At 47.9% G+C, this 26,683-nt stretch overlaps 1 protein-coding gene across 4 annotated transcripts in view; it reads right to left on the reverse strand.

Moving 5' to 3' along the window:
* Window positions 1-1,459: 1,459 nt before the first annotated feature.
* Window positions 1,460-26,683, reverse strand: part of ANKS1A (ankyrin repeat and sterile alpha motif domain containing 1A) — a 148,157-nt gene continuing 122,933 nt past the window's right edge. Inside the window, exons 17-28 of one of the 4 annotated variants that reach the window (XM_067531549.1) lie at window positions 24,950-25,048; window positions 22,234-22,386; window positions 20,859-20,966; window positions 14,989-15,153; window positions 14,001-14,126; window positions 13,371-13,442; window positions 12,796-12,882; window positions 11,430-11,567; window positions 9,316-9,486; window positions 8,637-8,735; window positions 7,764-7,861; window positions 1,460-4,527 (exon numbers count right to left, since the gene is read on the reverse strand). In XM_067531549.1, coding sequence (XP_067387650.1) covers window positions 4,524-4,527; window positions 7,764-7,861; window positions 8,637-8,735; window positions 9,316-9,486; window positions 11,430-11,567; window positions 12,796-12,882; window positions 13,371-13,442; window positions 14,001-14,126; window positions 14,989-15,153; window positions 20,859-20,966; window positions 22,234-22,386; window positions 24,950-25,048 — 1,320 coding nt within the window. In that variant the 3' untranslated portion in view covers window positions 1,460-4,523. Of the gene's footprint in view, window positions 6,691-6,831; window positions 7,862-8,636; window positions 8,736-9,315; window positions 9,487-11,429; window positions 11,568-12,795; window positions 12,883-13,370; window positions 13,443-14,000; window positions 14,127-14,988; window positions 15,154-20,858; window positions 20,967-22,233; window positions 22,387-24,949; window positions 25,049-26,683 lie in introns of those variants that run through there. The other 3 variants (XM_067531548.1, XM_067531551.1, XM_067531550.1) reach the window with 3 other exon arrangements.

Here is a 26,683-nt window from a genome sequence, read left to right on the forward strand (position 1 = left end):
TACTTATTTTACCATTAACACTTAACCCCACAGAGATTTAATATTTTTGCACTAATCAGATTATTTGGCGTGCAAACCTACTTTAACATGCATTGTTTGGTTGTCTTTTCCCTCCATCTCATTTTTTACTTGGGAACTACTGACACTATTACTGGTACAGCTTCATAGAAAACTTTTTACTAGAGAAATACTATATTATCACAGCTGCCCCCTGTCTGTGTTGTTCTGTTACAATTGTATCTTCATTATATCAAACTATTGATGTAGTACAGCAAGAATTGCTTTGGCTAAAAGAGGGCAGGGGCATGGTAGCTTTGCTTTATGTCTCAGATTATTGCAAGCAGCAGCAGCAGTGTTTTCTAGAGGTAGGCAGATAGAACTGAATCCGGGCTCATGGGTTATGCTCCTGGCAATCCTCTCACCCTCCATGGCTCAAATTGCCCATGTGTAAATGGGGGGCAGGGGCCTGCAAAAAGGGGAAGAACTAGTTTTCTTCATGTGCGGGGAGAGGATCTGATGCTGCTATTAGATTTGGAAGGGCTTCATCCATTCTGTGGTTCAGACACTTTATTCTTTAGAGACATGCATTTATAGCAAACAGGCTTGACATTTTTAAAATGTAATGCTAAACACACTGCTTTTCATTGAGAGCTTTACAGGTGCCACCCTCATTTCAGATCAGGATTATTCAGAAGAAGTGATTCATATAAATCCCTTCATTTATGGGACAGTAAGAATCATTGCCAATAAAGAGATATAGATTTTTTGGCATAAATTAGACAAAGGACAGAACACCTTGAGCCTTAATCCTAGCTGCAAGAGACAACCTCCCTACCCTTTGACATGTGGCAGCAGTAAGAGGCAAGATGAGTAATTAGCATAGCTGAGGAACAATGAGGTCAAATAGGCAACTGCCTTCCACTTAGAGGAAGGGGGTCTATCATATTAAAATTACACTAGCTGAGCTTAGACATTTTTAGATTAAATCTATTTTTCATGGGGTTGCTGAGCCAAACCATCATTTTACAGTTTTTCAACTGATTCATTTCAGTTACAAACTCAGAGAAGCAGAATGTCTGCTTTCTATACTTGTTCTACAAACTTCAGTTTCAGCAGGAGAATGAAAATGTTAGAAAAATAACCAATCCCCCAGTAGTGGTCAGGAGGGGGAGATCTTCTCTTCTGTCAGCCCACAACAGTTTTGTGTTCTATTGTAATAGTTTGCAAACACTGGCTACTGAATGATAACTAGGAGTAACAGATAATGGAACACACAGCGATTTCATGGTTATCCTAACAAATCATTAACTTGCACATGGATAAAATATTTCCCTTTTAACCAAAACACACAGCCATGCAAAACCACAGCTGCTGGTGGTTGCACATGCTTATTCCTTGATGAAATTCAAATTTTAAAAATAAAAATTGAAGACTTTCACAATATCTAGATCACAGTAAATAAAGCAAAATGTGTCTAAGTTTATTTATTAATTCAGTCTGTTCTAAGTTGTACAGTTATGAAAAAAACAACAAAACGACTGCTGGAAGCCCAGAAATATTTACAATCTCGCCTTGTTGTTGTGAGGTCAGTCTATGGCGTTGCACAGGTGTGGTACCAAACATAATCAAAGCTGTTTAAAAGTTAGACAAATTCAAACAGATTAACAATTGTATATACAGGAAAATAAGAAATAATTCAAGTATCAAAATACAGAGACAAAGATTAAATAACATTTTTATTACAAATCAGTCCCACTGCCATACATCACAATTAGCAGAAATGTCTACACTACAAACTGAAGTTGACATTTTCTGCCCTGTTGGGGAAATCTCAGGTTATTTTTCAAAGGACAAGACATTTGAGCTAGCTCTCCCCTTTCAAGAGCATCAAATTTGCTTCTGATTGTACCAGTACCTCTAGATATGCTAACAGACGATCTAAAAGGAAGCTTGAAATTGCAAACAGAGCTTGTTCTAAAATGAAAAATCCTGCACTCAGCTGATGTAAATGTAAAGAAAAACCTGCTGATGGATATCTGAACTCTGGAATGAGTATGTGTTAATGTAATTGAGCCCACATCAGTTTCACAGATCAAGAAATGGAGTTGCTCAGAAATAACATTCGGTGTCTGGGTCTATGTTGCAGCAGTCCAGCTCAGCCTCCCTCTCAAAGCACATCCAAATATCCTGTTTCTGGAAGAGGATATGGGGTGTACTTCAGAAATCCAAATATCAACTTTCCTTTCTTCTAGCAAGTACAATCCCAAAGCAAATTTCAAAACTGACCAGTCAAGATTACCCTTTAATAGGTACAGAATAAAATAGGATACAGCAGCTTTAATTTGAATATATAAAATGATTTCACCCTCATTTTTAGAAGACAATTCATCTATTAATCTTAGTGTCTGTCTAGAGTTCTCAGCCTGGACCCATACCAGATACAAATGGAGGTCGCTCTAGAATACACAGTCTATTTTTGAAAAAGAGAAGAAAATGAAGCACAGGTTTTGATACTAAAACTAGCTCAGCACATTGAAGAATTAATCACATTCAGCACCAGAAATTTAGGACACTTTCTTCCAGATACTGTGAATCCCTGTAGGAATGCAAGAGCCTGAATACTGTACAAATGGCAAAAGTACTAGGAGATTGGGCGCTCCTGAAAATATAGGCAGGGGTCTAGGATGAGATCTCCTAGCAGGTAAATACCTTGACAACATACCAAGCAAAGAGATGAACTGCCAAAGCTCAGCTCCTCTGCAATACATATTTTCCATGCCTAGGAGAAAAGAAACACTTGACAAGAGAACTGCAGTGGGGGCTGCTGGGTCACTGAAGACAACACCAAGATTGGAGTCTTCATCACCACTTTTACCTCCAGCCAATCTCAAAAACTCATGCATTTAAAAAAAAAAAAAAAAAAGAGCAATCCCTGCTCCAAAGCAGAGGTTCAATCTCTTCAAACAGACTTGTTGCCAACACACCAAATATTTACACTTACATCAGTATGAACTGCAACATAGGCATACGAAGGAATGTTAAGTTTCCTAAATTCATTAATTTAAAAAACAGCTTGATTTCTGCCCATGAATCATTTACAGGTCTAGGCCTTGGGGATGATGGTTTGCTACTCTCAGCCTTACCATCAACTGGAATGAGACTAAATTAATTAAATCCTGACAGATACAGCAGCAACTGAAGTTAAAAACAAATAGTTAGGACATATTGTTCTAATAAGCAGCAGGGCACCACCAAATCACATCTGCCTGAGACAGCAATGGCACTGCATTCCCTGTTTTTATATCTCAATATATCTCATGCCCATTTTACCATCTCTCCCTCCAATAAGTCCTGCTGGACAGGGCACTGAAAAATCACATCAGTTCACACAACTGTCACAGCCAAAGCCACCATTAAATAATCTGGTGGTTTAAATGAAGCATAATTACAAAGCACCTTCAAGATTGTGTTCTGTTTAGAAATGTGAGACTGATTGGTACCAGCCATCCTTGGATTGATTAAAATCAGATATGGGCTGTTTCAGTGTAATGCCCAGAATATAACTCCTTGTTTGTTCATATTCTGAAATACTGTTACACTAATTAAAATTAAATAATGAGCTCATATTAAAAAAGTGCTACATCACAATCAGACTTTAAAAACCCAACCTGCCAGGACATAACTGCATTTAAAAGACATGGCGGATGCAAAAGGGTATAGAAAGGAGCAAACTCTCCAGTTATTCAGTGTGATGATAAACTAATGGAAACACATAATTGTGTCCTCACCATAAAACATCAAGTATTGCAATGCAACAGTTCTCTGTAGTGAGAGCAGGCTTGGTACCATTGGGTATATTCAGCAATAATCACTAGGTTTATAACTCCTTTGCAGACAAAGTTTTCCTTAATTTATATCCATCTCCCACTGAGGCTTGGAATGGCTTTAAAGAAAAAGTGTATGAAAACCCACACAGCTGAGTTTCATAACTTGGAACAAACACCTATTACCAAAATCTTGACATCTTTACTGCTCACCTAGAACCAAGGCGAATTAAAGTACCATTAGACACACACATACTAGCGCCATTGCTAAGACTTTTTACCATACTCTTTGTAGGACAGGACTGTGTGGAATCTTACTAAATTATAAGGGTTGTTCCACCCCCCAAAATTGCAACATGCTACATTTAAGTTGTGGATTTGTTTTGCTTTGTACCATTGCAATAAGGAAAAAAAAACTAAAAAAACTTAGTTGCAACAGACTAGAAAGTGTGGTATCACTCCCTTGATCTCAGAAGTCTCAAATCTCCTTTGCTAGAAATGCGTAGCTGCTTTTGTCAGCTGGATGTTGGGATCACTTTTCCCCCTCAGCTTTGGAAGCCCTTACTGAGCAGCCATGAACACATTCAAAGAGGCAGCCACCAGTGCCAGGTGGAGATCTTCATCACGTTGGGGTACCACTGCTTCTTAGGTCTCTGCCCCGTTACTACATTTCCATGGTAGCACGCAGCTGCCTGCAGATCAGCTTTCCAGAGGCAAAGTTAAAAGAGAGGAAAAAACGCAATGAATAATTTCATGAGTCACATTCGAACCAATGCTTGAGGGAAGAGGGGTGTCTGACCAAGAAGTGAAATAGTAAAGCCACAAACTGGTGAGCATTACAGCCACACAGCACAAGCCCTCTGTTCAGACAAGTCTGCTGTGATCCCACCTAGGTTCACCATTAAAAGGCACATGCACAAGTGACCCATTTTTAGAAGTGCTGAGAATGCACTGAAGACACTGGCAGTGGCAAGAGCTCAGCTCCTCTGTAAAGCAGGTCTATGTGGGTCGCTGTAAGGGAGGGTAAACGCCTAGAAGCGTACTACCACTTGTGTTCCTGACTGAACTTCTCTTCTGAACGGTTTACAAAAAATAACGTTTTGGAGCATTGTTCATAGCTCCGAAAGGTTCTAGGCCAGTTCACCGAACTCAAAACATCTGCTTCTGCAGCACCACATAAAAACACCACGGTGTTCTACAGCAAGTGTCCAAACCACTGCAGCTGACGTAGGACGGCCATGTTCTGGGTATTCACTCTAGTATTTCTCTAGTTAAGGATTCTTGTGTCTAAGCATCTGAAACCCCTTACCATCGGGGCCTGTGGTGCATGACATGTTAAATCCACGTACGAGACTGAGTGCTTTACTAAATATCTCCTAACTCCTTTACTTGGATACTTACTAACAGGGCTGTTGAACTCTGTTTGCCTTGTTATGCCACAGCCCTGAGGATTGGGAAGTCAGACTCACTCCTGGGAAGGAGCCAGATAAAGATTTTGAAACACAAGATCCCAGGGCAGTTACTGGGCCGGAGGGGGAGAAAAGCAATCCTCATTGGTTCCAATACACAACGAATGAGGACTTAGGCTGAACAACTACATTTGGGGTTGTTTTGAAGGGCTGAATGGTTGGTTGCTGCAAAGACGGACATTTGAAGACAACTCTTGTAACCCATAGTTCCTGCTCTGGACAATCCAGATTGCATCAGTAAATGGGGTTTGCAACACTGGGTTTAACTGGAGATGGAAATTTGGGAAGGAGAAGGTGGGTGTTTTAAACTGTTTGCGACTGTCCATCACTAGATTGATAGTGTGGATAGGAGTTATCCAGCGTCCTTCACAACTCTCTTCCTAATAGTTTGATTGTCACCAGCAACTCCCCCACTGCTGATCCTCCTATGAACAGATTCTGCTAACGGTGCACAATACATTACTTTTGATCTTAGTCTGTTCCAAGCATATAAACGCATTTGTGATCTTTGTCCAGTGAGATAGCCGAAGGGCTGGTGTACTAACCCTAATGCCCCACACCGCCAGGTGTTTCCACAGGGAGGAATAGGCTGTTTCAGTTTGACAACAGACAGAATCCAAGGTGCTACCTCCCTCCTTGTGAGCCTGGTATTTCATGTGGCAGGAGAGAGTGAAGCGGAGCATCCTGGGTTGCTGTCACAATACTACTATGTGGTCATCACCAAGTGCCTTTCCTTAAGGGATCTCAAATTGCTTTGTAAACCAATTAAGCCTCACATCACCCTTGGGAGGTATTATTCCCATTTGATAAATGGGGATGCAGAGGTGAAGAAAGATTCAGTGACTTGGTTCTACAGCAAGTCAGTGACAGAGCCAGGAATAGAATCCTGGAATCCTGATTCCTTGCTCTATTTAATCGCTGGACCAGGCTTCCTCCTCAATTTCATGCTATCAATGAGCTTTACAAAATGGGCAAAATGTAATCAGGGCTGGCCTTAAAACAGCCCAGTCAGGAATTCAGCAGGGCACCTCGGGAGAGTATTTGTATCACCACGTTCACTGGCTAACAAACGGCTCTCAACTGCATTAGGGCATACTGTCCATCCTCCAACCATGGCCCAGCTCTGCTCTGGCCTTTGCAGCAGCAGGTGTTCTGTGGTTTCAGTCACATTTGGGAATTAAAGGCAGCTGCTGCAGACAGTCACCCATAGGGTCAGAAACTCTGCAGACAGGGAAAGGGGGAGGTGTCTACGTTTAGGGTCCCCATGCACCTAAGGCCATCCCTAAGGATAATCACATTGCCAAGGGATGGGGAAGTGACATGTTTCAAGATCTCTAGAGCCCTGACTGCACAGCATTGAATAGCCTTGTGATCTGCAGTAGACTTGTACTTTCTTCCTGCCAAAAGGAGAAATGTGATCAAAGTTAATAGGAAACTCACTGAACATAGCAAAGCTCTCAGCTCCTCAGCCAGCTTTGGTCAGACAGCAAATGCTCCAGCCCAGCCTCTCTCTCCCCCCCCCCCAAGGATTAATTACATGCGTCTTTAAAAGATTAACCCATTTATAGTTCTAAAGGCGAGAACCAAGCTGGTAGCTCTCAAGCAGTTTGGTTGGTGTGAACAGAAGGGCCCTGTGTCAAATCCTGCAAGACAGGATGAAAAACACAATTGGCTTTAGCGGGTCAGCTGAGCAGCCCCTGCTGGGCACTTCCTATGGATATACCAAGCCTGATCTCTACGAAGGGTCAATGTGCACAATGGACGCAACCGCTGTGCAAGTGGCCCAGACCAGCTCTCACATGAGCTGTGCTATCAGGTTCCAACACCAAACTTCAGGGGTGGGGAGAGAGCGTGCAGGATCCATGCGAGAAAATCTAGTGACTGTTATTTGCAGACAGCATCACAGTGGTTAGTGTTGGTTCAGATGACAGGTAAAAAGAGGGGTAACAGTTCGCTGAAACAGTACGCAGCCGTGGCTCAGTATGGAATCTAGAACGAGTGAGTGCGCGCACCTCGGAGACAAGAGGTCTACAGCACTCCAAGGATAAGAACGTTAAATATAAAAAGCCCAGGGAGTGTCATGTCACCCCCCGAGATTCACAGTGCTGGAGTGAGGGGAAAGATGTGAAATGGCAGGCGGCTTCCTGGATCCACATCTCAGACTCTTGTAGCTTCCAACCCTCTGCATCTCCCACCTCACAGGATCTAACCAGTCCTTCTCTCAGCTTGGTACCCTTGTTTCCGAGTAAGGAGAATTCACAGTGTTCAGTAGTGATCAGAAACAAAAGCCGTTTAGTCTACAGTATTCTAGTGCTGCTGCCTCGGACGGTGTAGCACCTAGAGATGGAGCTCAGTGCCAGCAGCTGGAGGGAGAGGGAGTTTAGAACAGCAGACAGATCAGATCGCAAAGGCACGGTTAGACTAGGTGGACACAGGGTTGGTTTGTGTTTAGAAGATAGTGGTCTCATACTTAGTGCTGAGGGTCCTCTTGGAATCTTGTTTTGGATCAACGACCCAGGAGACACTGGCATGAGACTGTGAGTCTTGGTCCACTTCAGATGGCTCCAGCTGGCAAACAGTGGAGGGAAAGATACGTGTTAGGCAACTTGCTCACCTGGAGAGTCAGACCGGAGACGTTCAAAAAGAATTCAGTAATCACGAGGGACACCTCTAAGCTACTAAGAGAGTCATGCAAACAAACACAGAGGGCAGCAGCTCTTACACAGAGACTGCGGAGTAACCCTGATCTGATCTGGCCAAGTCATCAGGCTAAAATCAGGAGCATCTGACCATAGGCCCTGAGCCAAACCAGCCAGAATTCTTGTGGCTTGGACTCACCTAAGTCTGTATTATTGGCTGGGCCAGCTTGCCTGTTTCCCAAGTTACAGGAAAGCATCAGTGCTACACAGATGGTCCTCAAGGGTGGGGGGCCAGCTCCTTCCTTGCAGGTAGACTCCTCCTTTTATCTGACTTGCTCTCCTGACCAAAGGACAAATCTTCCTTCCCTCACTCTCCTGACCTTTGAATGCTATGGTGATGTTAAGAGAATCAGAAGCAGCATGTTCTGTGTTAGTGGGGCACTAGAGGGCAGTGAAAGCTCTCGGCACTGGTGCAGGATAAACAGGATCAGCTCATCTTTGGAGCTCATCTGCGTTCATACCTGAGGAACAAGGGAACGGGCAAGAAGGGAACAAACAAAAAGCAGCAAAGCAAGAGACTGGGCCACAGCAAAGACATGGGAAAGCAGGAAGGAGGCTTTCAAGAGAGCTGGGTCGCCTGCTCATCGCTAAGGAAGCCCAGGATTGTTCATAACAAAACACAAGACAGCAAGAAGGGTAGAGACCTTAGCTCCTTGACTAACAGACTGCAGCGGCAGATAGGAGGGACGGTGTGTAGTACAGGTGTGACAGTAACAACAGCGACTATCAGGAGGGAGCGGCACCTGGGCAGCGGGATCAAGCAAAACACAGACAAAAGGTGACATTAAAGGAAGGCAACAACCATCCACGAGACCCTGTTCTAAGTACACTCCAGATCAACCTCATCTCCTGGTTTGCAGTAAGTCTCCTGACAGGTCTCACTCTGCTGCAAGATACAAATTAGCTGCACAGCCTTATTCTCAGTCTCTCTCAGGGTTGTGCACAGAGAAGCTGTGCAGCGTGGCTGGGGTCCTGCCTGTACTAAATTCACCCCGTCTGCCACAAACAGATCTCCCCTCATTGCTAGTGCTGCTACAGCTCCACCGGTGGGACATCAAGAGAAAGCAAGGAGCCAGCAGCCAGAAACCGTTTACCGCCGTGTTGTGTACTCAGCACAGAAATACAGAATAAAGTACCCGCAGCTATTGGCATCTTATCTACATTAGGGTTCCCACCACCGCATAATCATTTTATTGGGCAAAAAAGCAGACAGGGAAATCTAAAGCATATTGCTTGGGAGGGTTGAGGGGGGCACTTCACCATCTACTGTGTTCACACCATGCAAAATACAATCAAGAGGCCAGCTGCCCCAAGCATACGTACCGTGGATTTCCTCACGCCGACTCGAGGTTTAGGCACCGGTTTGGAAGATTTCGTTTCTATCATTTCTGCTGCTGAAGCACTGGTGCGTTTTGATTTTTGGGCTTGGAGGGCCAGCTGATAGGCAACTTCAAATGCCTGTCCCAGTGTCAGGATGATTTCATACGTCAGGTTCTTTGGAGAAACCACACAGAACAATTTCAGAGCCCCACATGCTACCGGCTATGAAAATCCATGCACTAGTGGCAAATAGAAAGCTTCCCTTGGTGATGGAGCTCCCAAGCAGAGGCGAGAGCAAGCACCATCCATAGGAAGCCCAGCAGCTGAGTGGAGGCTGAGTTGGACCTTTGGACTTCATAGATGGCCCCATTCCTCTTTGGTATTAGCCCTTTGCTAACAGTCCTCTGACTGCGAGGTACAAATGCAAACATGTATTATCTGTTGCTATAGCTAGTCTGCAGCAGCTGGCTTTGCCTCCACCCCGGGAGATACTTGACTCCAGGCATGGCTGCAGAGCTGGCATCGAGCAGCCTTCGGGGCCTGCACACCACAGGTTTGACCCACTGGCATGCAGAACTATCTCCAAGACCATTATTTTCCCTGATACATTTCAGTTCTAATAGTATTTCACATGAAAGGAGAACATGCCTGAGAATAAAAGTGAGCTACCCTGTAACACCCTTTGCCCTGCACCACGTGTTAAAAGGCTCTTTAAACCAGCCAATTACATTGTACATAATTGAGAATGTATTAGGGATTTGTTCACAGCACATTCCCTCAGAGCAAAAACCCCTTCTCCGTTTTATTCTGCACTGGAGACTTCAACAACACAGCCAGACAAAAAGTTTTTATGGTCAACAGAGCTGCAAAGGGAAAGAAGGAGACTTGGGTGCAGAATCAGACAGAGATGCACTGGAATAGGACTGGCTTTTCCCCCCGCCCCATGGTTTCCAACTAAGCCTGGGCAAGAGAACACTGAAAACAGATTTAATGAACCTCAAATGCACCAAGGTTACTCCAAATTAAAACAAGACACTGGTGACTTCCTGATGAAGCAGACCAAATCAACGTTTAAAGATGTTTTTCTATTCTAGGGCTAGCGTGCTGCCTTTCACTCGTGTGGAGCTCAGCACAAGGAAATGATGCTGACCTCTCTTCACTTGCCATACAGCAGCTCTGCAGGGGTAGACTGAAATGCAGATTACAAGCAGAGCAGTCAATTTGTAAGTGACCAGTCCCACTCACACACTATGGGAGAGTGAGTGGGTTTATAAGGTTATGGGACATTACTACAACCTACTGGGCAAGAGACAGCAACAGCTGTAGGCAGTGAACTGGAAAGGAACAATCCTTCTGCTACTGTCTGTACGCCCATGTGTTCCACCACTGCAGTTGCCTATGGAAGGGTGAGCTGCATTAATAGGATCTGAAGCCACAGCAAGGCCTGGCAGAGTGAATTTGCTGGAGGGGACTGGTAAGATGCTTAGTTAGAGAAGTGATGGGGAGAGCATGTTTAAGGCCTCCATCGGATTCTGGGGAAGCCTCCCAAGTTGTGTGGCAAAACAGTTGTGGGGGTCCATTTACACTGGACTGAACCAGTCCCGCTCTACACAGGTTTGTGTCATTACACACACACACACACACACACACACACACACACACACACACACACACTTTCTGCAATAGGGGTGTGTCTGTCTTTTCTACCAGTATAGTTATGGTACAATCCCTATCGGGAGGATGCATTTACATTGGCATAGAGACACTTATACAAGTAAAGCTGATAAGCTGTATTTGCATAAGGCACCTTATACCCATGTAACTGCAGCCACATTCAGGGGTTGTGGTATAGTTAAAGCAGCAGCTGTGTATGTAGACAGGGCCCACGTTCCTGGAGAGAACAATCTTGCCCCAAAGGATGGGCTAGGCGCTAATGAGCTTCTTCCTCCTCCCATTTCTTTTTCAAGAGTTTTAGTACGACACTCTCCGCTGTTTGCCCTCGTTTCCCCTGTCGTGCAGCGAGCTGGTCAGTAACCTCCACTCCCAGAAGCATCTGCTGTGCGTGGACAGCTTGTGCAGCATGTTGGCAAGCCTTTCAACTCAGACACGCCACTCACCACATCGACCGTGCTGAAGACATGGCAGTAGTGGTGGCTGGTCTGCAGGTCCTTGGTGATGTAGGCGAACGTGCAGAGATCCTCAGGGTCCTGGGCTGCACAGGAGATGTTCCGGATTTCATGCTCGGCGATAACGTTCTGCCAGAGTTAAACACAGGCAGCCGATTTTGCTGTGTATATGGACAGCTGGATTGTCCCACATGCTCTTCTCCTAGGAAACAACAGCCACCCTATCCAAGCTCAGCAAAGCACCTCGCTAAGTACAGGGTAAGAGGCTGTAATGAGGGAATTCACTTACAACTGGAGGGAGGTCCCTGCTGCCCTTCCAAAGTGATCTTGGAGCATGTAGGAAAGTTATTCTACTTCCCTCCATTCTAACCGAGACAGGCTGACAGGACGCTTCCCGTCACAGCAGGACTACATCACCCAGGGTCATTTTTAAACGTACTCAGGGTTTTCACCATGTGTTACAACTACAGTGATCTGAGAACACTTGACAAATGGAGCAGCACATTGCAGACAAAGGGCAAACAGACAGACAGAAGGGAGGAGGCACTAGCTACCCCAGTCCTACATCTAAGAGGAGTCCAGGGGAGGAATCAGAGAGGTGGTTTGATTTCTCAGGGAGTAGCTCATAGCTAGCCCCAGTAGGCACAGAAAGAAGGGATATGGCATATTTCAACACCTGTGTCCTAGAAACCAATTTTTAGTCTCAGGAGATATCCAACACCACCACGCAGAGGGGAAGTAGTGCTCCCACGTCATGCAGTGGTACAAGCAGCCAGCCATCAGGAAGCGCTAGTGAAAAACATTAGATCCTCCTACACCAACAGCACTGTGTTCTGCACCACCTTTCCTCAAAGCGTTTCAGAGTACAGCACAGTTATTGCCTCGAAACATTCCCATGTGATAGGCTGGACTTAATCTCAATTTACAGATAAGGAAACCAAGGCAGAGATTTTAAATAATTGGTCCAAGGTCAATGGAGCATGTCAAGGGCAGGCCTGAGACTAGAACTGTGTGTTATTCCGTCCCCTCCTCCAATCACCAGATAACAAGGCCTTTAAAATGTGTGCTATGAACTTTGCCTGGGAACAGAAAATCCAGCTGGGTTCTCTCCACCACTCCCTTCACCACTAGTGTTAAGCAGTCCACATTCAGGACAGAGCTGCTGACTACTGATGCAAGAGGCTGACTCTCCCGTGGCCAGGCTGGTTCCACAGGACTAGTCAGAGCGTGCTCACGTTTGTGGCTGTAGAGTCTGCTGACAGGACTTGAAGCCACATGCAGCAGGTGAGTGGGGAGTGAGGAGTAAATTGCACGTGCTGACCATCTAAATACTAAGCCGAGGGCATTCTACGCTTACCTTGTTAGAAGCATCTATGAACTTCACCCCCTTGTAAGTGATGGATAATATTATGGTTGGGATCTTCTTCATATTCTCGGTGGATTTCTGCAGAAATAAGAACACAGATAACAAGTACAAATCAAACATCTTCCTCCTCCAGAGAGATTCCACAGGTCTCATTTGGGGTATTCCCGTTAGGACTCTAAATAGCCAACAGGCTGAGTCAGCCAATCCCAAGAGTGTGTGCAGCTCTCAGAGTGACTTTTTGCACAGTGCTCCAGACCCAGAGGTGCCTGGTTTGGTACCAAACACATCACGTGCACCTTGTGCAGCGAAGGCCCCTCTTTCCCAGTGTCTGAAATCTGAAGGGGGGAGGGTGAGTTTAGCGATGCACAGTCTGAAAGGAACAAATATTTCATTCAGCGGCTTTCACCAGCCCAGATAATGGCACCATTTCCATGCTCCAGGCCGGCATTTTTCCCGAGCAGCCATTTCAGCCCTGCACAGAGACTCCCTGTGGACCTCGGTCCCCACAAGTTTCATGCTCAGTGCCACTGCGCTTCACGAAACGTGGCCGCCACCCACCCACCTACCCTCATTTTTGCACAAGCATCCTGCGTCGACTCTGTCCCTCGAAGGTCTTTGATTAACATGGAGCCCAGGTACTGTTTGAAACAAGGAGGGGAAAGAAGGCTGCTGTTAACGGGCTTCACTTAGCTTGAAAGTCTCAAAACCTGCTCCTGCCCCAGAAACAACGTACAGCAAACTCTGCTGAAAAAATCAGCTCCCCGCCTGTCACCCTCAAGGGAGGAAGGGTCACATGCAGGTAGGGGAAACCCCTCACCCTCCCCCTCTTTACGCCCTCCAGCAGTGCTCTGGTTGCAGTCACCATCCTCCCAGCTCAGGCAGACTTGTCTGGACTCCTCTCAGAGCCCATCATGGCTGTAGAACAATGGCTAGGACCCACCCCCTCCAAGGGCTCTACACGTAGTCCCAGCCCACGCTCAGCCCAGGAATGGGGACCAGTGACCGAGCCAGGTTCTCCCAGGAGAGGAGCACACACACCACTGGGCTGGCAGAAAGGATTGTCACTAAGTGATGGAGGAGGGGGTGGGGAAGGGGCTGCCGAGCTCCAGATAGGGTGAGCATCACCCTCCTGCACTGTGAGAACAGAGCATAATCTCTGGAGGCCCCTCGCATGCCAGGAGCTGAAATCCACTTACATTGGCCTCGTACCCACAGGACTCGAAGATGAGCTTCTCAGGCTGGTGCTGCCAATTCTGGACAGGCGCATATGGCGCAGCGAGACTCGGGGGCCTGAGAGTCAGCCTGGACTCACGACACTCCTCCTGAGGATGCAAGCACAAGTGTAAAAGCCAGACCCAGCCAGACTTCGAACTCTGATGCACAAGGGCGCGCGAGACAGGAAGCCCCAGGGGGAGAGCGTCTGACGAATGCCAAAGTGTTTCTTTTTAACAGGCACAGTGATACGGCGGCTTAAGAGGGTGGAAGGGCCCAGTGGCCATTCCCTGCTCAGCTCAGGTTTGATTCTCAGTGCTAATAGCCTAGCAAGAGCAATCAACCAGCCGAACCAGGGGACTTCTTCAAAGAGCGTTAAGACAGCCAAAGAGTGCGTCACTGTTATCTAATCCTCCTGCCCCCCGCAGCCATCCACTGACTCAGAAGAGCTCAAAGGGTCCCCCGGACATCAGAGCACAAGGGAGAAGGCACCCAGGAAAAGCAAGTCCTACATGGACGGGGCTTCCCAGGGTAGTCACAAAGGTGGGTAACATCCCCACTTTACAGATGGGAGGTGAGGCCCAGAGAAGGGAAGCAACTTGCCCACAGTCAGAGGTCAGGGCAGAACCGGAAGAGAACCCCAGTGTTCCGCTCTTCACGACTAGGCCAGGGGTTCTCCAACAGGGGCCGTGAGCTGTCAGCCCCCGCACACGCTGGTAAGGGATAGCATAGCGGGGGTTCATCTCTTCTTTGGGGTGGGGGGGTCACCACAGCCTGAAATATTTTCAAAGGGGGTCCCAGCAAAAAAGCTTGAGAACCCCTGAACTAGGCCATGCTGTGCCCTCTTTGCACTCTGAGCAACCTTCTTCTAACAGCCGCAGAGCGCTTCACTAACCCCACGTGGGGATTTACACAGGCTCCCGTGCACAGGGAGCCTCGGGACTTGGGAGCGTTTAAAAAGCTCACTCTGACCTGTGCTTTATATCTGTCAGCTCTGGGCTGAGAAGCAGCATCATGGCCACTGTCGTGTCGCCGCTTCCCGGTATCCCCTGAAGGCAGCAAGAGATCAGCAGACCGCCCCGTGTAGGAGTCATTCTGGCTCAGCGGCGAGGAAGACTGGGACATCAGGTCCTGGCACTGGAGGCAGACAGACAAAGCTAAAGACAAGCGGTCAGAGTTGGCACATCCCACCATCCCTGCTGCTAGCTACTGGACTCATTTGGCAAAGTTGGTCCCATGAGGAGACGGGCTATTTAAAAATGCCAATGAAGACCATGAGGCCAGAGCTGGGAGTGCTGCTGGTTTGACTAACCCCCTCCTAACGCCACCTGTGCTTTGGAGAAGGAAATGTAGTACAACAGAGGCAGGTAACACAGGGTCTTTCCTGCAGAATTCTCCTTTGTGGGCCTGCCCTAAGAAACATAGAAAAATCTTGCAAGTGCTGTAAGCCTGAGTCCAGACATCTCAGTGATACACCAGGGACATATGGTGGGAATGGGCAGTTAATTGATTTTGATACTAAACCACTTGACAGTTCATTAAGTCACCTACACATGCAGGGCACCACTATGACGTTTGATTTAAAGTCAAGGATGGCCTAAAACAGTGGTTCCCAACCTTTTTGGCTTGAGGGCCACAGATATTTTTACAACCCTGAAGGGCCACCTGTCTCCGCCAGCAGCGCCTCCCCGCCTCACTGCAGCCAGACAAAAGGAGTTGAGTGAGAAGGCAGCCCCTCCTCCCATCCCCCTGGCTGCAGCAGGGAAACTGCACGTGTCCTGTAGCCCCGTGCGCTCCGCCTGGGTCCCTAGGCAGTGGCTCCCTTCTGTAGCCAGGGGGACGGGGGATCCGTGGTCCCCTCCCTCTGGCTCCAGCAGGGACCCCAGTGCCTATGGACTCAGGCAGACCACTTTTCTCTCTGCTAGAGCTGGGGGAGGGGAGCACTGATCTCCCATCCCCCTGGCTCCAGCAGGGATCCCAGCACCTATAGATCTAAGCAGAGCATTTTGCCCTGCTCCCTGCTACATCCAGGGAGAGGGAAGTGCTGACCTCCCATCCCCTTGACTGCAGCAAGGAGCCTGCACCGGTCTTTTAGACTTGCAGAAATGTGCTCCGCCTGGGTCCTTAGGCAGTGGCTCCCTTCTGCAGCCAGTGGGAGAGGAGCCGCGGTCCACTTTGAAAACCCCCACGGGCCACTTTTGGCCCCCAGGTCACAGGTTGGGAACCACTGGCCTAAAAGGCGGCTGACTCCTGGTAGCTGTCCATGGTGCTTTGCAGAGACGAGGGGTGGCTTGCTCACAATTGGGAGTGCAAACCAGCCTTGAATTCCAGACCAAAGCCACAAAGGACATTCAGCTGGGATGTGGGCAGCAACTGCTTCCCCAGGGAGAAGTTTGGCACTGCAAACGCTACCCTGACAATTCCTGTATGACGGGTATGCAAGACCCTCGCGTTAATGGGACCTGCAACTTCTGGCCTGGTCTGCTCTTCCCTAAGAGACTTTCCTTTGCTGTCTTCTGTGAAAGGCAGCAGGTGACCACACAGGTTCCCTCCCCAGCCTCAGTCGCTCCAGGGCTACCTTAGGTTCTTATGTGACCCCCGTTACTGCAGCATCTTTATGGTGGTTATTCTCACTAAAGGACAGGCATCCATGTACTGTTTTGGCCAGAAGCAGACTTGGGTCAAAATACTAAAAAGGATGCATTTAAAGCAGCATCATAGCAATTGCCAACCCAAGACAGAGGCCCTAGATAGCACAGTGAGATAAGAGATCAATCCAAATGCCTTATAATGGCTGGATATAATTGTGGGGAAGAGAGACACCCCCGGTACATGCAGATCCAGGGCCCAGAAGACAATGCAGGGAACTCAAGCTGGTGTTTTTGGGAGCTCGCAGCTGCAACATACATTAGTTCCATTCAACATCCTCGCTTAATTTTCCATTGACATCCTTCCGTTCTGCCATGCCAGAATTGGGCTATAGGAACACGACAGCTGTAGCACCAGGAAATGTTACAAATGGCCCCATTCTCTTCTATCATCTCCCTACCCAGCATTTCAATCAGCTGACACAGTGCCAAGGATCTTTTTTCTATTCCTTCAGTCCTGTCAGTCTCAAGAGGATGTTTCAGAGAATCTTGGATTCTCAGCTGGCTGCTTCCCATCTGGGCATTTGCTATCTATAAAGCATGCGATTCAGTGCTAGTGGAAGGTGCAGGATTCATAGCCACAGGGACCAGAGTCCTCTCTGCATCCAAACAAGTACAGGTGGGAATGACAGGACAGGTCTCCTCCGTCTCGCCATACATTACGCCCCCAGGCTGACAGAACCAGCTCTGGGGGAGGGAAGGGGTCCCAGCAGAGGGAAGTCAGCCTCTCGGGCTCAGTTCTTGATTTAAGAGCATCAAAAGCCCTCTAATGCCAATTGTGATGGTGGGGTTTTGTGCTACAGACATTGTCCATGAGGAACTGGACTGAGACCCAAGTTGATTTCACCCAGGCCAAACAGCCAGCAGAGGGCGCCAACCTGGGCTGGAACTGAACATTGAGGCAGAGTGGAAAGGATCCAGGAGTCCTCCCTATTTGGTGCTTAAAAGAAGTGTCCCAAGAAAGTGACGCGGTCCTGAGCTTATAGCCACTGCCACCTTGGGAAAGTATCAACTGCGACTCTCCCCAGCAGCATAAGCCACCCTACATGCCAGACCCTCTACCGCCAGTGGCCCGAAAACTGGAGATCAAACATCATTTGTTTCTAGAGAGCTTAACTGACACCAAACCCCAGCCAGAATCACGGCCCTTTCCTGGCCAGGCCCGGAGGGTGGCTCTAGCATCTCATGGCCCTCCTCAGCAGCACACACATTCCTTTATTTGGGGCACTACTTTTACAAGCAGCCCACAGGCCTCTGCTGCGGTTGTCAGGTCATTTAGAGAGCCAGTGCAGCCCAGCCATCTCACTGTCTCAGACACCAAAGCAGCTACCTTTGCACAGGCCATTCATCTGGAAGATGCTGTTAGAATTAACAGCTACAAACACTGCATGGAACTGGGATGGAGGGAAACTTCTCATTGCCCCAGGAGTGTCCCAGTGACAGATGACGCTGCAGATGTGCTGGTGCTTCTCATTAGAAATGCACTGGCTGAAACGTTTGCTTTAACCAGAGCTCCTGTTTCAACTCTGTCGGCCTCTTCCAAGCTTGTACTTATTTCTCCAGACCTTAAAAAGCAACTAAGTTCAAACAGCTGCAAATAGCTACTACCCAGCTTTAAGCCAGTCTTAGGTGTGGAACCTGCATGAAGGGTGGGAAGTGTTCCAGGTATTGCTATAAGTCTGTGCCATGGCGCGTGCAACTTGTGTTCCTAGTAAATCCAGACTGTCCGAGTCTGCTGAGCAGCACACCGGAGGAGGCTCTGAACCTAATTAAAAGCTGGCAATTTTTCTGCAGCACTAGAAACTCAGGGAAAAGGGAAGGACTCCGCAACTGAAGTGAGGAGCAGAGCAATGGCAGAGACACTCAGTCCATGCAGCTTTAAGAGGGGCTCGTACAGCTCAGCATAGAAGATCGCACAACGGAAGGCAAAAGGTTTGCTTTGAGGGTAGGGAAATCCTTCCGTCACTCCCACTGGGTGCTGCAGGAATCTCTGATTTGCAACACTGAAAATGTAGCACACATCCCAGCTGTCAATCCCATGACTAGCTGTACACGAGGATGAGAACTGCTAAACTCGTTTCACATGTGGCCCAGCCAGGGACAGAAAATCCTACACCAGTTATGTACTTTCAGGTGGGCTGGCAATTCTACCACAAGAAAGGAGCCTGCACAGGTACCCTCCCGAAGCTAGCCCAGTAGACAGACAAGTTCGACTGACTTTCAATGTGCCCACCCTGTGCAACTCATTGAGCATCCAGAAGGTGCAGTGAGATGCAAGCATCCAGCACCTTTGAAAGTCGCGCCAATGGCCCCGAGAAACCCCAAATAGACCAAGAAGGCAGGCCTCTGACTCCCAATGCTAAAACCACACGTGGATCCCGCCCAGGAGCTGTAATGGAGCAAACTGGATGCACATCATTCAGGGGTTTATAAAGACAGTTCTCACACACATGTAGCTTCATTAAGAATACACTGTGGCAGGAAATCAGCATATACCAACAGACTAAGAGAGTGACAGTCACACCAGGCCATAAAAGGCTGTTTCTCTCACCGCACGCTCTTTGCAGCAGTTTAACTTACTGCACAGGCATCTGAGCAGAGAGATTGCAGCGGCTGGTGCTTTCCCTGCCACATACAGCAAAGCCAGTGATGAAGGGGCCTGATTGGCCAGGCATGGAACGCCTTCAAATTCCCACTTACTTCAATGGCAGGATCATGCCCCAGCGCTCTGTACTCCTCACTTGGGAAACAGGGGTTCAGTGAATAGAGAAAAAGGCTACTGGCCCAACATGTCAACGCTTGAAATTTCTCCCAACCCTCGGCTTAATCTATGGGCCTGATCCTGAGAGATGGCGAGCATTTTCAGCTTCCAGTGACTTCAATGGGAGCTGAGGGCACTTTCAACAATCAGGTGCTGCATTGTTAAGTATATGCTAATTTTAGTCGCTGTTTTCCATGGCAAAGAGAAAGAATATGAATCGCATGCTTCCCTTGATTGTCAGTTCTTCACCCCACAACCAGAAAAGCAGCTCAGATGACCAAATTGTAAGCCCTTATGTCATCACTAAATCAGCTGGAACGTGCTCATCTGAACCGATAGCAACACCGCCGCTTGTGCAGCCTGAGTTGGAAAAGAGTGGCTCACGAATCTCTCATCAATCTGTGCAGCTGAATGCAAGCTTGAGCTCCCACATGCCCTGCCAGTGTTCTAACTTGGTTCTGAACCAGGAAGGTTCTTTTTTCACCCTAGGCTTTTACATCTCTGAAAATGCAGTCAGCCAAAAGATGAACAGGAATCCGAGCCACGGCTCAGTGCTCTTGACTCGTAACAGACACAGTGGGGTGAGGCTGCATGACTCAGATCCAGATCTGAAGTGCTGTGTGTGTTCAGAGTGGCAGTATTTGGATCTCTACCATCCCAAGTAACAAAAATCAAGCGTGCATCCATTCACGGAACAGTGTTGAGCTTAAATGCACTCTCTCCTTACACAAAGCCAGAGGTGCTGTTATCTCAACCACTCAACAGCAAGGTCTAATTTTTGCCCCAAAGTAACCAGTGGAAAAGAATTCAGGAAGGGCAATTTAATTGACATTTGAGAGCTTAAAAATAACATCCCACCCTCGTCTGAGTCTCCAGTGGTCACAATTTCACATTAAGGAATTTTGCTTTTTATAATGATGGTTCAAGTGCTTAGGTTTGAAACCTCTCTCTTTAAAAAATTGATGCCCGTCTCTGAAACTGCTCTTGAAATTTATTACCCACGGTAAATATTTCAAACAAGTTAACTTATAAAACATTGACACAAAGGAAGGTTATTTTTGCGGCACCTTTTTACCAACTCTGCTAGGAGAGATTCTAATGCTTTCAAGAGAGAATGAGGCTATGAGAGAAACGGTGAGCATGTACTCGCTTTCCCATCTGTGCCTGGGTACCCATCTGGAAATCTTTTGAAGCACCTGAGCTCTCAGCAAGCATTTTTCACTAGGACTCAAATCCCCAGAGGTGCTAGTCATTCATCAAAAAGGGTATTTCTGATGCAGACTTGTTTTTAGTTTCTTAAAAAGCAAGTGGTGGGAGGAAGAAGGGAGACAAATGAAGGCGAGGCGGTGCAGAGGAAAACATCCTGGCAGTCGCTGATAGCGCTCCATGAAGACATATCAATCAGGCAGCCAGCAACACAAACAATGACTCACTCTCAGCTGCGAGAAGCGCGGTGGTTTCTGGGGTGGCTCCTCGTACGGTCTGTCCACCAAGGAGGCGATGATTCGCTTCCGATGGCCAAGCAGGTTCACCTTCAGCACCTGCAGGCAAGAGAGAAGATTAGTTCAGCTCGTGGAGGATGGGCCAGGACTTCGGTATCCCCCTCCGAACGTGCCGTGCAGTTCTCTACTTTTTAGTCAGATGCACAGCTGCCAGTTTTTGGGTAAAAATGGGAATTGCCCCACTGTCAGACCATTTGCCAATACTGTTCGGCAGCTCTGCTGTATAGCTTAGTACCGTTTCTTGACAGCTTCATCCCACCGCAGGCCAATTTGATACAGCTTGAAATATACTTCTCCTAACTCGGTGCACACACAGTGCTCCACATCTGCAAGCCGCTGTGTAATCCATCAACCCCAAACACTGCCCTGTGAGATTGGTCAGCACTAATCCCAGGTAAGAGCTAGGGAAACTGAGGCACAGATGGGTTAAGTGACTCATCCCAAATCACACACAAGTTACTATCTCAGCTGATATTAGGACAGAAGAGTTGCTGGTTCCCAGCCCCAAGCTTAAGCCACTAGATCCTGCTGCCTGCTGCCCCAGCCACATACAAATAACTATAGTTGACTTTTGCAGGATGAAAACCTTAAAGAGCATAGCTGTAGTGGACAGGTCACATTATTAGACAAAGACAAAGGGCTTTTTATTTAAACTCAGGAATATGCAAGAGTAAGCTGCATGAAATGGAGATGGAAAGGAAAAGGAATCAGAATTGACCCAATACAGCTGGTATCCTCTCATTCAAACCACAGAATGGATCCCTGTATTCACAGACTCTCCCTGAGTTAAGACATACTCAATCAAGCATTTTTCTAATCCCTGAGTACCAGTACTGTGCACACACCAGTTAAGGTAACTGGTGAAGATTCCCCTTCACTGCTGCTTGCTTCCCATTCACCCACGCCATCTCCGCCTCCCAATGGGATCTGGGCTGTTCTAAACCCCAGGCTCGCCAGGGGGTGGGAACCATTGATCTGTCTATTCCACAAAGAGACATCCCATCATGCTCATCTGAGTGACACCGCTGCCTCCCAATTGGCATGTTCCATTCCCTTCCAATAGCCACAGTTCTGGTGTGGAGGGCCACACCATCCGGGTTTTGAATGAAGGTGCTGGGGCATGGCAGCATCCCACACTGGGGCTGATTCTCCTACCCTTCATGAAAAACAAAGCTTGCACCTTCATATTTGAAGGGTGCTACGGCATTGCTGCATTTGGGTTTAACAAGCCTCTTTGCATGTCTTACCCACCTGGAGAGAACTTGTGCAAAGGGAAGAGCAAAGGCAATGGAAAGCCGGTACTCACATTTACTATTTCAAGCTCCCAGAGGTTTTTCACAGTGTCAATAGAGTTGTAGCCACTTGACAGGAAGGACTGAATGTAGTCCTGCAGCCCCAAAGAGTCGAGCCAAGTGGGAACCGAAGGCTGGCTGTTCCCATCGCAACCCAGAGATTTCACCTAAAAATGTGCAAGACAAGAAGCGGTTAAAAGCCTCAGTGGGTCCTAAACAGCTCGGATTCCAAAACCCCCAGTGGCTGCAACTAAAACCCCATGTAACTAAAGAATTATAATGGGGATTTTTAGTGACTTCCCTACAAGGATCTCAAAGCATTTTGTAAGAATTAAGCAGGCCTCAACCCTGGGGCCAGGTAAATATTACTCCCATTAACAGGTAGGCAAGCGAGCGCTGGGGTTGAAGTCCAAGGACACAGTGAAAATAATCGGGAACCGAAGCCAGGAATCCCAACTCCCAGCCCCGTGTTGTGCTCTCTGGATAGCATTCCCTCCCTTCTGCTTTTACCCTTTAAAGCACAGAACCACACAGCAGCCTGGGGGAATACGTTCATGTCCATATAAGAAGTGTGTTTAGAACGCAGCGAAGCTCCAACTCCAGTCAGCTGTATATTTGGCTGCATACTTTGTGCAGAGGTGCTTTCCCTGAAGCAGGACAGTAGCGAGCAGAGTTTTCCTGTCCCACCACTGGCTCTATCCTGACAAGGTCTGCGCTTCAGGAATTATCGTTTCACACATAAGCAGTCGGGTCCAGCCAGGGGGGGAAGGGGAGGTCCAATCCAACACATGTGCACACTTGGAGAAGGCTGCCAGAAAAAGGAAACCCATGGGATTGTTCCCAATACCAGAGGCTGGGAGGACAATCTTCTGTTGGTGAATGTAATGCTCACAGTAGTTGCTGTATTAATAGCCCTGGAGGAGGAGTCCCTTGATTACCAGGTGACACACAGACAGCAGAAGGACAGGTTCTCTCACTGGCTTCCCCATCAAAACACCTTAGTCCTGACTGGGAAAGGCACAGCAGAACTGAGTGTCATCTGCATGGCCCGTTCGGTTCTCAGCACTGCTGCTGTAAGCATCATAAAGGGGGGTAGTTCGTGCCCAAAGTGCTGGTGGTTTTATGATGGGGCAATTGCCCACTAGCAACTAAACTGAGGCCTCCTCTGGCCCCACTCCGGAAGTCACTTCACAGCAATGACAAGGTGACAGCTTGCCAGAGGAACTAGCATGGCGATCCAGCGGTGCACTGGCTCGCTTAGCGCTAACTGCAAGTAACTGGAGAAGGGAACAGCCTGGTTGGTGGACGAGGCGGCAACCTTCTCAACTCTTTATTTTTAAAGATAACAGTGAACTGAATGATGACTGTTCACATCCCACCCATCTTGGTCTCAGGCAGCTGACTGGGTCTGTCTGCCCCTTGGGACCACACCCCAAAAAGCACGTCAGATGAGACGGCTAAATTCTCCCTTCAACTCTTTGGCACATTTTTCTCTGACAAAGAGAGCTGGAGAGTTGCTCCATTTAACACACTCCATTTATTTCATCTATGCTCTAACAAAAGGCATCCTGCCGCCCACAGCCTTGATGACGCTCTGTTCCAAGTGCCTGAAATAACCCTCATTACACGCCGCTGGCACAGATAAGCTAGAGTCCAATTTCACACCGCAGTCCCCGGAAGAGGCCTGCAAAATCAGGTGCAAAAGGAAGACTGCCGTGTTTAGCACTTGAGCTAAGTTAGTGTATCAGTGCTAATTCAAGCAGGGTCACAGGACCTTTGGCTGTAGCTCCAAGTGTTGACATGAGGTTATATCAGGTACTTGCCGAGCGTGAGAGAGAAGGGTGCCAGACAGCCTGAGGGCAGTTGTTATCCTTTTTAGGTTTCACTGGCCATAACAAATACCAGAGCAATTAGACTTCACCCAGAATTCGGTTCTTCCAACGCTTTCTCCCACTGCATTGAAGTTCATCATGCTCCTGTCTCCCTCTGCAGTTTGGGGATCCGGCTGCAAGTGGCAGCACCCCAAAAATAGGGTGCTCAGAAAGCCACCTATGGAATACCAGTGACCCTGTTAGTACTTCCTGCCAGTGGCCACCAGGGGTGATGCCTTGAACATCCTAGCATTAGGGGACTCCCCGCTTGAGTCCTTAATGCAAGCACTCCACAAGCCTTGTTGTTCTTGCACTGTATGAACATGCAGAGCAAAGCTCTCAGCTATCAGAAAGAGAAGCAGAGTCACCCCAGTGAAGTGTGGTGCTCCTGGACATGCCTGTGTAGCCCTCAGGATTCTGAGCTGCGGTTCTAAGGAGCCTGGTATTCAAAAATGCCAGCACTCGGCCTTGGAAACCGTACCCTTCTGGTGGCTCCTTACAATCTAAAATGCGTCAATTCATGCCCAGTTAGCTCAGGAGAGAAAGATGCCTCTGATTCTCCTGCAACTTAAAACCCAAGTACCGCCCCCCTACTACCCATTCCCATCTCTGGTGTGGGATCCTCTATTGATGTGGTCCTAAACTCTCTTCTCAGTGGCATTCCTCCAAGGGAGCAGCTCTCCAAAGACTCAGGGACTGTATCCAGAGGGGTGGCTGGAGTTACATGCTCGGATTTCTGCACAGCGGCCCTCTGCAGCACAGCCATGCAGCGTCAGAGATGCTATCTCCATCACCCTGCTCCCTTCCCATGCTGCAGCAACTCAGCTTTGCATGCGGCGATTAATACAACAATTGTAACCTTGGGAAGGGAACGTGCCGCCTGGAGCAGTTTCCTACGGTGCTGCGGGTCGCTAATCCCGATCTCCCGTAGGTCCTGATCTTCCATTACGTTACAGCCCTGTGGAAACAGAATGAGAGACACGTGGGAACAGAGTGCAGGGGTAGCAGGACCAGTTGCTGGAGTAGAAATTATGTATGTTATAGCAGCTTTCCCCCATGGCACACCCCCCTTCCTATTCCGCACCCAGGTGAAACAGAAGGGAGGGCGCTCTGCAGAAAAACCCAGCTTTCACTCTGGACCAGGAGAATATGAATGAAATGTCACAGGAATGACTCCACTGGGGGGGGGGGGGGGGGGAGGAGGGAAGGGGGGGGGCGCGGCGGCAGAGCAACAAAATGCACCGACTGAACACGCATCATCTCTAGCCCTTTCTCCCCAATGATCTGCCTGACAACATCATCTGCAGATTTCAGTTGGATTTCCAGAAGGTCTCTCTGCAGGCTGACACCCATGATATCTTGTAGTGTCTGGCACTCAAAAGCCATGCTGTAGCTTTTCAGTGCCCTCCCGGTTTGTCCCAGGACGCCGCTATGAAGAAAGGGGAATCCCTTCAGTGGGTTTCTCAGCTCCCCGTACTTACTGTGGGGCCCACTACTTGCCATAAGCAGACAGCATAGGCCAAAGTGAAACAAGTCAACAGGTGTACCGATGGGTTAATTCTGGAGTGTGCGGCTGATTCAATTAAATCAGGCAGGATGAATGTAGATTCCCCCCCCCCCTTCTCTCACTCAGTCTGTTGCATGGCATCTCTTTGTAGCCAATAGATTGTAGGCCATGGATTTAAGGAACCTTCCTATTTCCTATATAGATGCTTTAATCACCCATTCGTTTGATCATGGTTTAGCAATTCAATCTCCCCACCGCCCAAACAACCCCTTTTGTTTTTAGAAACAGAACCACTGCTTGCCGCACTGTGCTGACACGCAGGAGATGCTCATCTCTGCTCAGGCTCCCTTGAGAGCCGGAGAGAATAAATTGAATTTATTTTAACGAGAGCTGGAGATCCAGGGAAGGTCAGTATCTCTGTAATCTATCATCCGTCTCCATGGGGACAGAAGCAACCCACCCCTCGCCAGTGCAGAGGCTTTCATCATTAGACGCTGCTTTACAAAACTCATTATCTCTGCGTCAAGTGGGAATGAATGTGAGAGTGGGCACATGCACAGTGCGCTTCTTTAACCCCTTAAGAAGAGCACTGATCAGAAGCTATTTGCCTGTCGATATCCAGTTATACCTGGAAAATGCAGTTGTAAGGCAAGATGCATCTCCCCCATCAGTGAAATAGCCATACTAGAACCACTACTTGACTGTCCATATCCAGTTGATGCCATGGACGTGTGCTACAATATTACTTAGAGGCCCCGATCAAACTCAGTGCCCGTTGTGCTAGGTACTGTACAAAAACATATATCTGGAGAAAGCCCAGCTTCAACTGCAGACATGCCTCCTCCAATCCTGAGACAGCAACAATAAAAAGGTGAATGGGGAGCTCTGCTATTCCATAGTTCATTTTCAGGAAAGATCTAGTTCAGGTTGGCTGCAGTACAAGAGAACCCTACAGGAAAGGGGGAAACTGAAAAGTCTATTCAAAGCAGTGGAGTAAGAAGGTACTTCTAGCCTCTTCGTCGCTCATCTTTTAGGAGGAGGATACGTGGCATGGCACCAGCATTTTTTAAAAACTAAAAACAAGAA

The sequence above is a fragment of the Emydura macquarii genome, unplaced genomic scaffold (genome assembly GCF_026122565.2).
Source record: "Emydura macquarii macquarii isolate MOO-44397 ecotype Brisbane River unplaced genomic scaffold, CSIRO-AGI_Emac_v2 contig_3220, whole genome shotgun sequence".
Lineage (NCBI taxonomy): Eukaryota > Metazoa > Chordata > Testudines > Chelidae > Emydura > Emydura macquarii.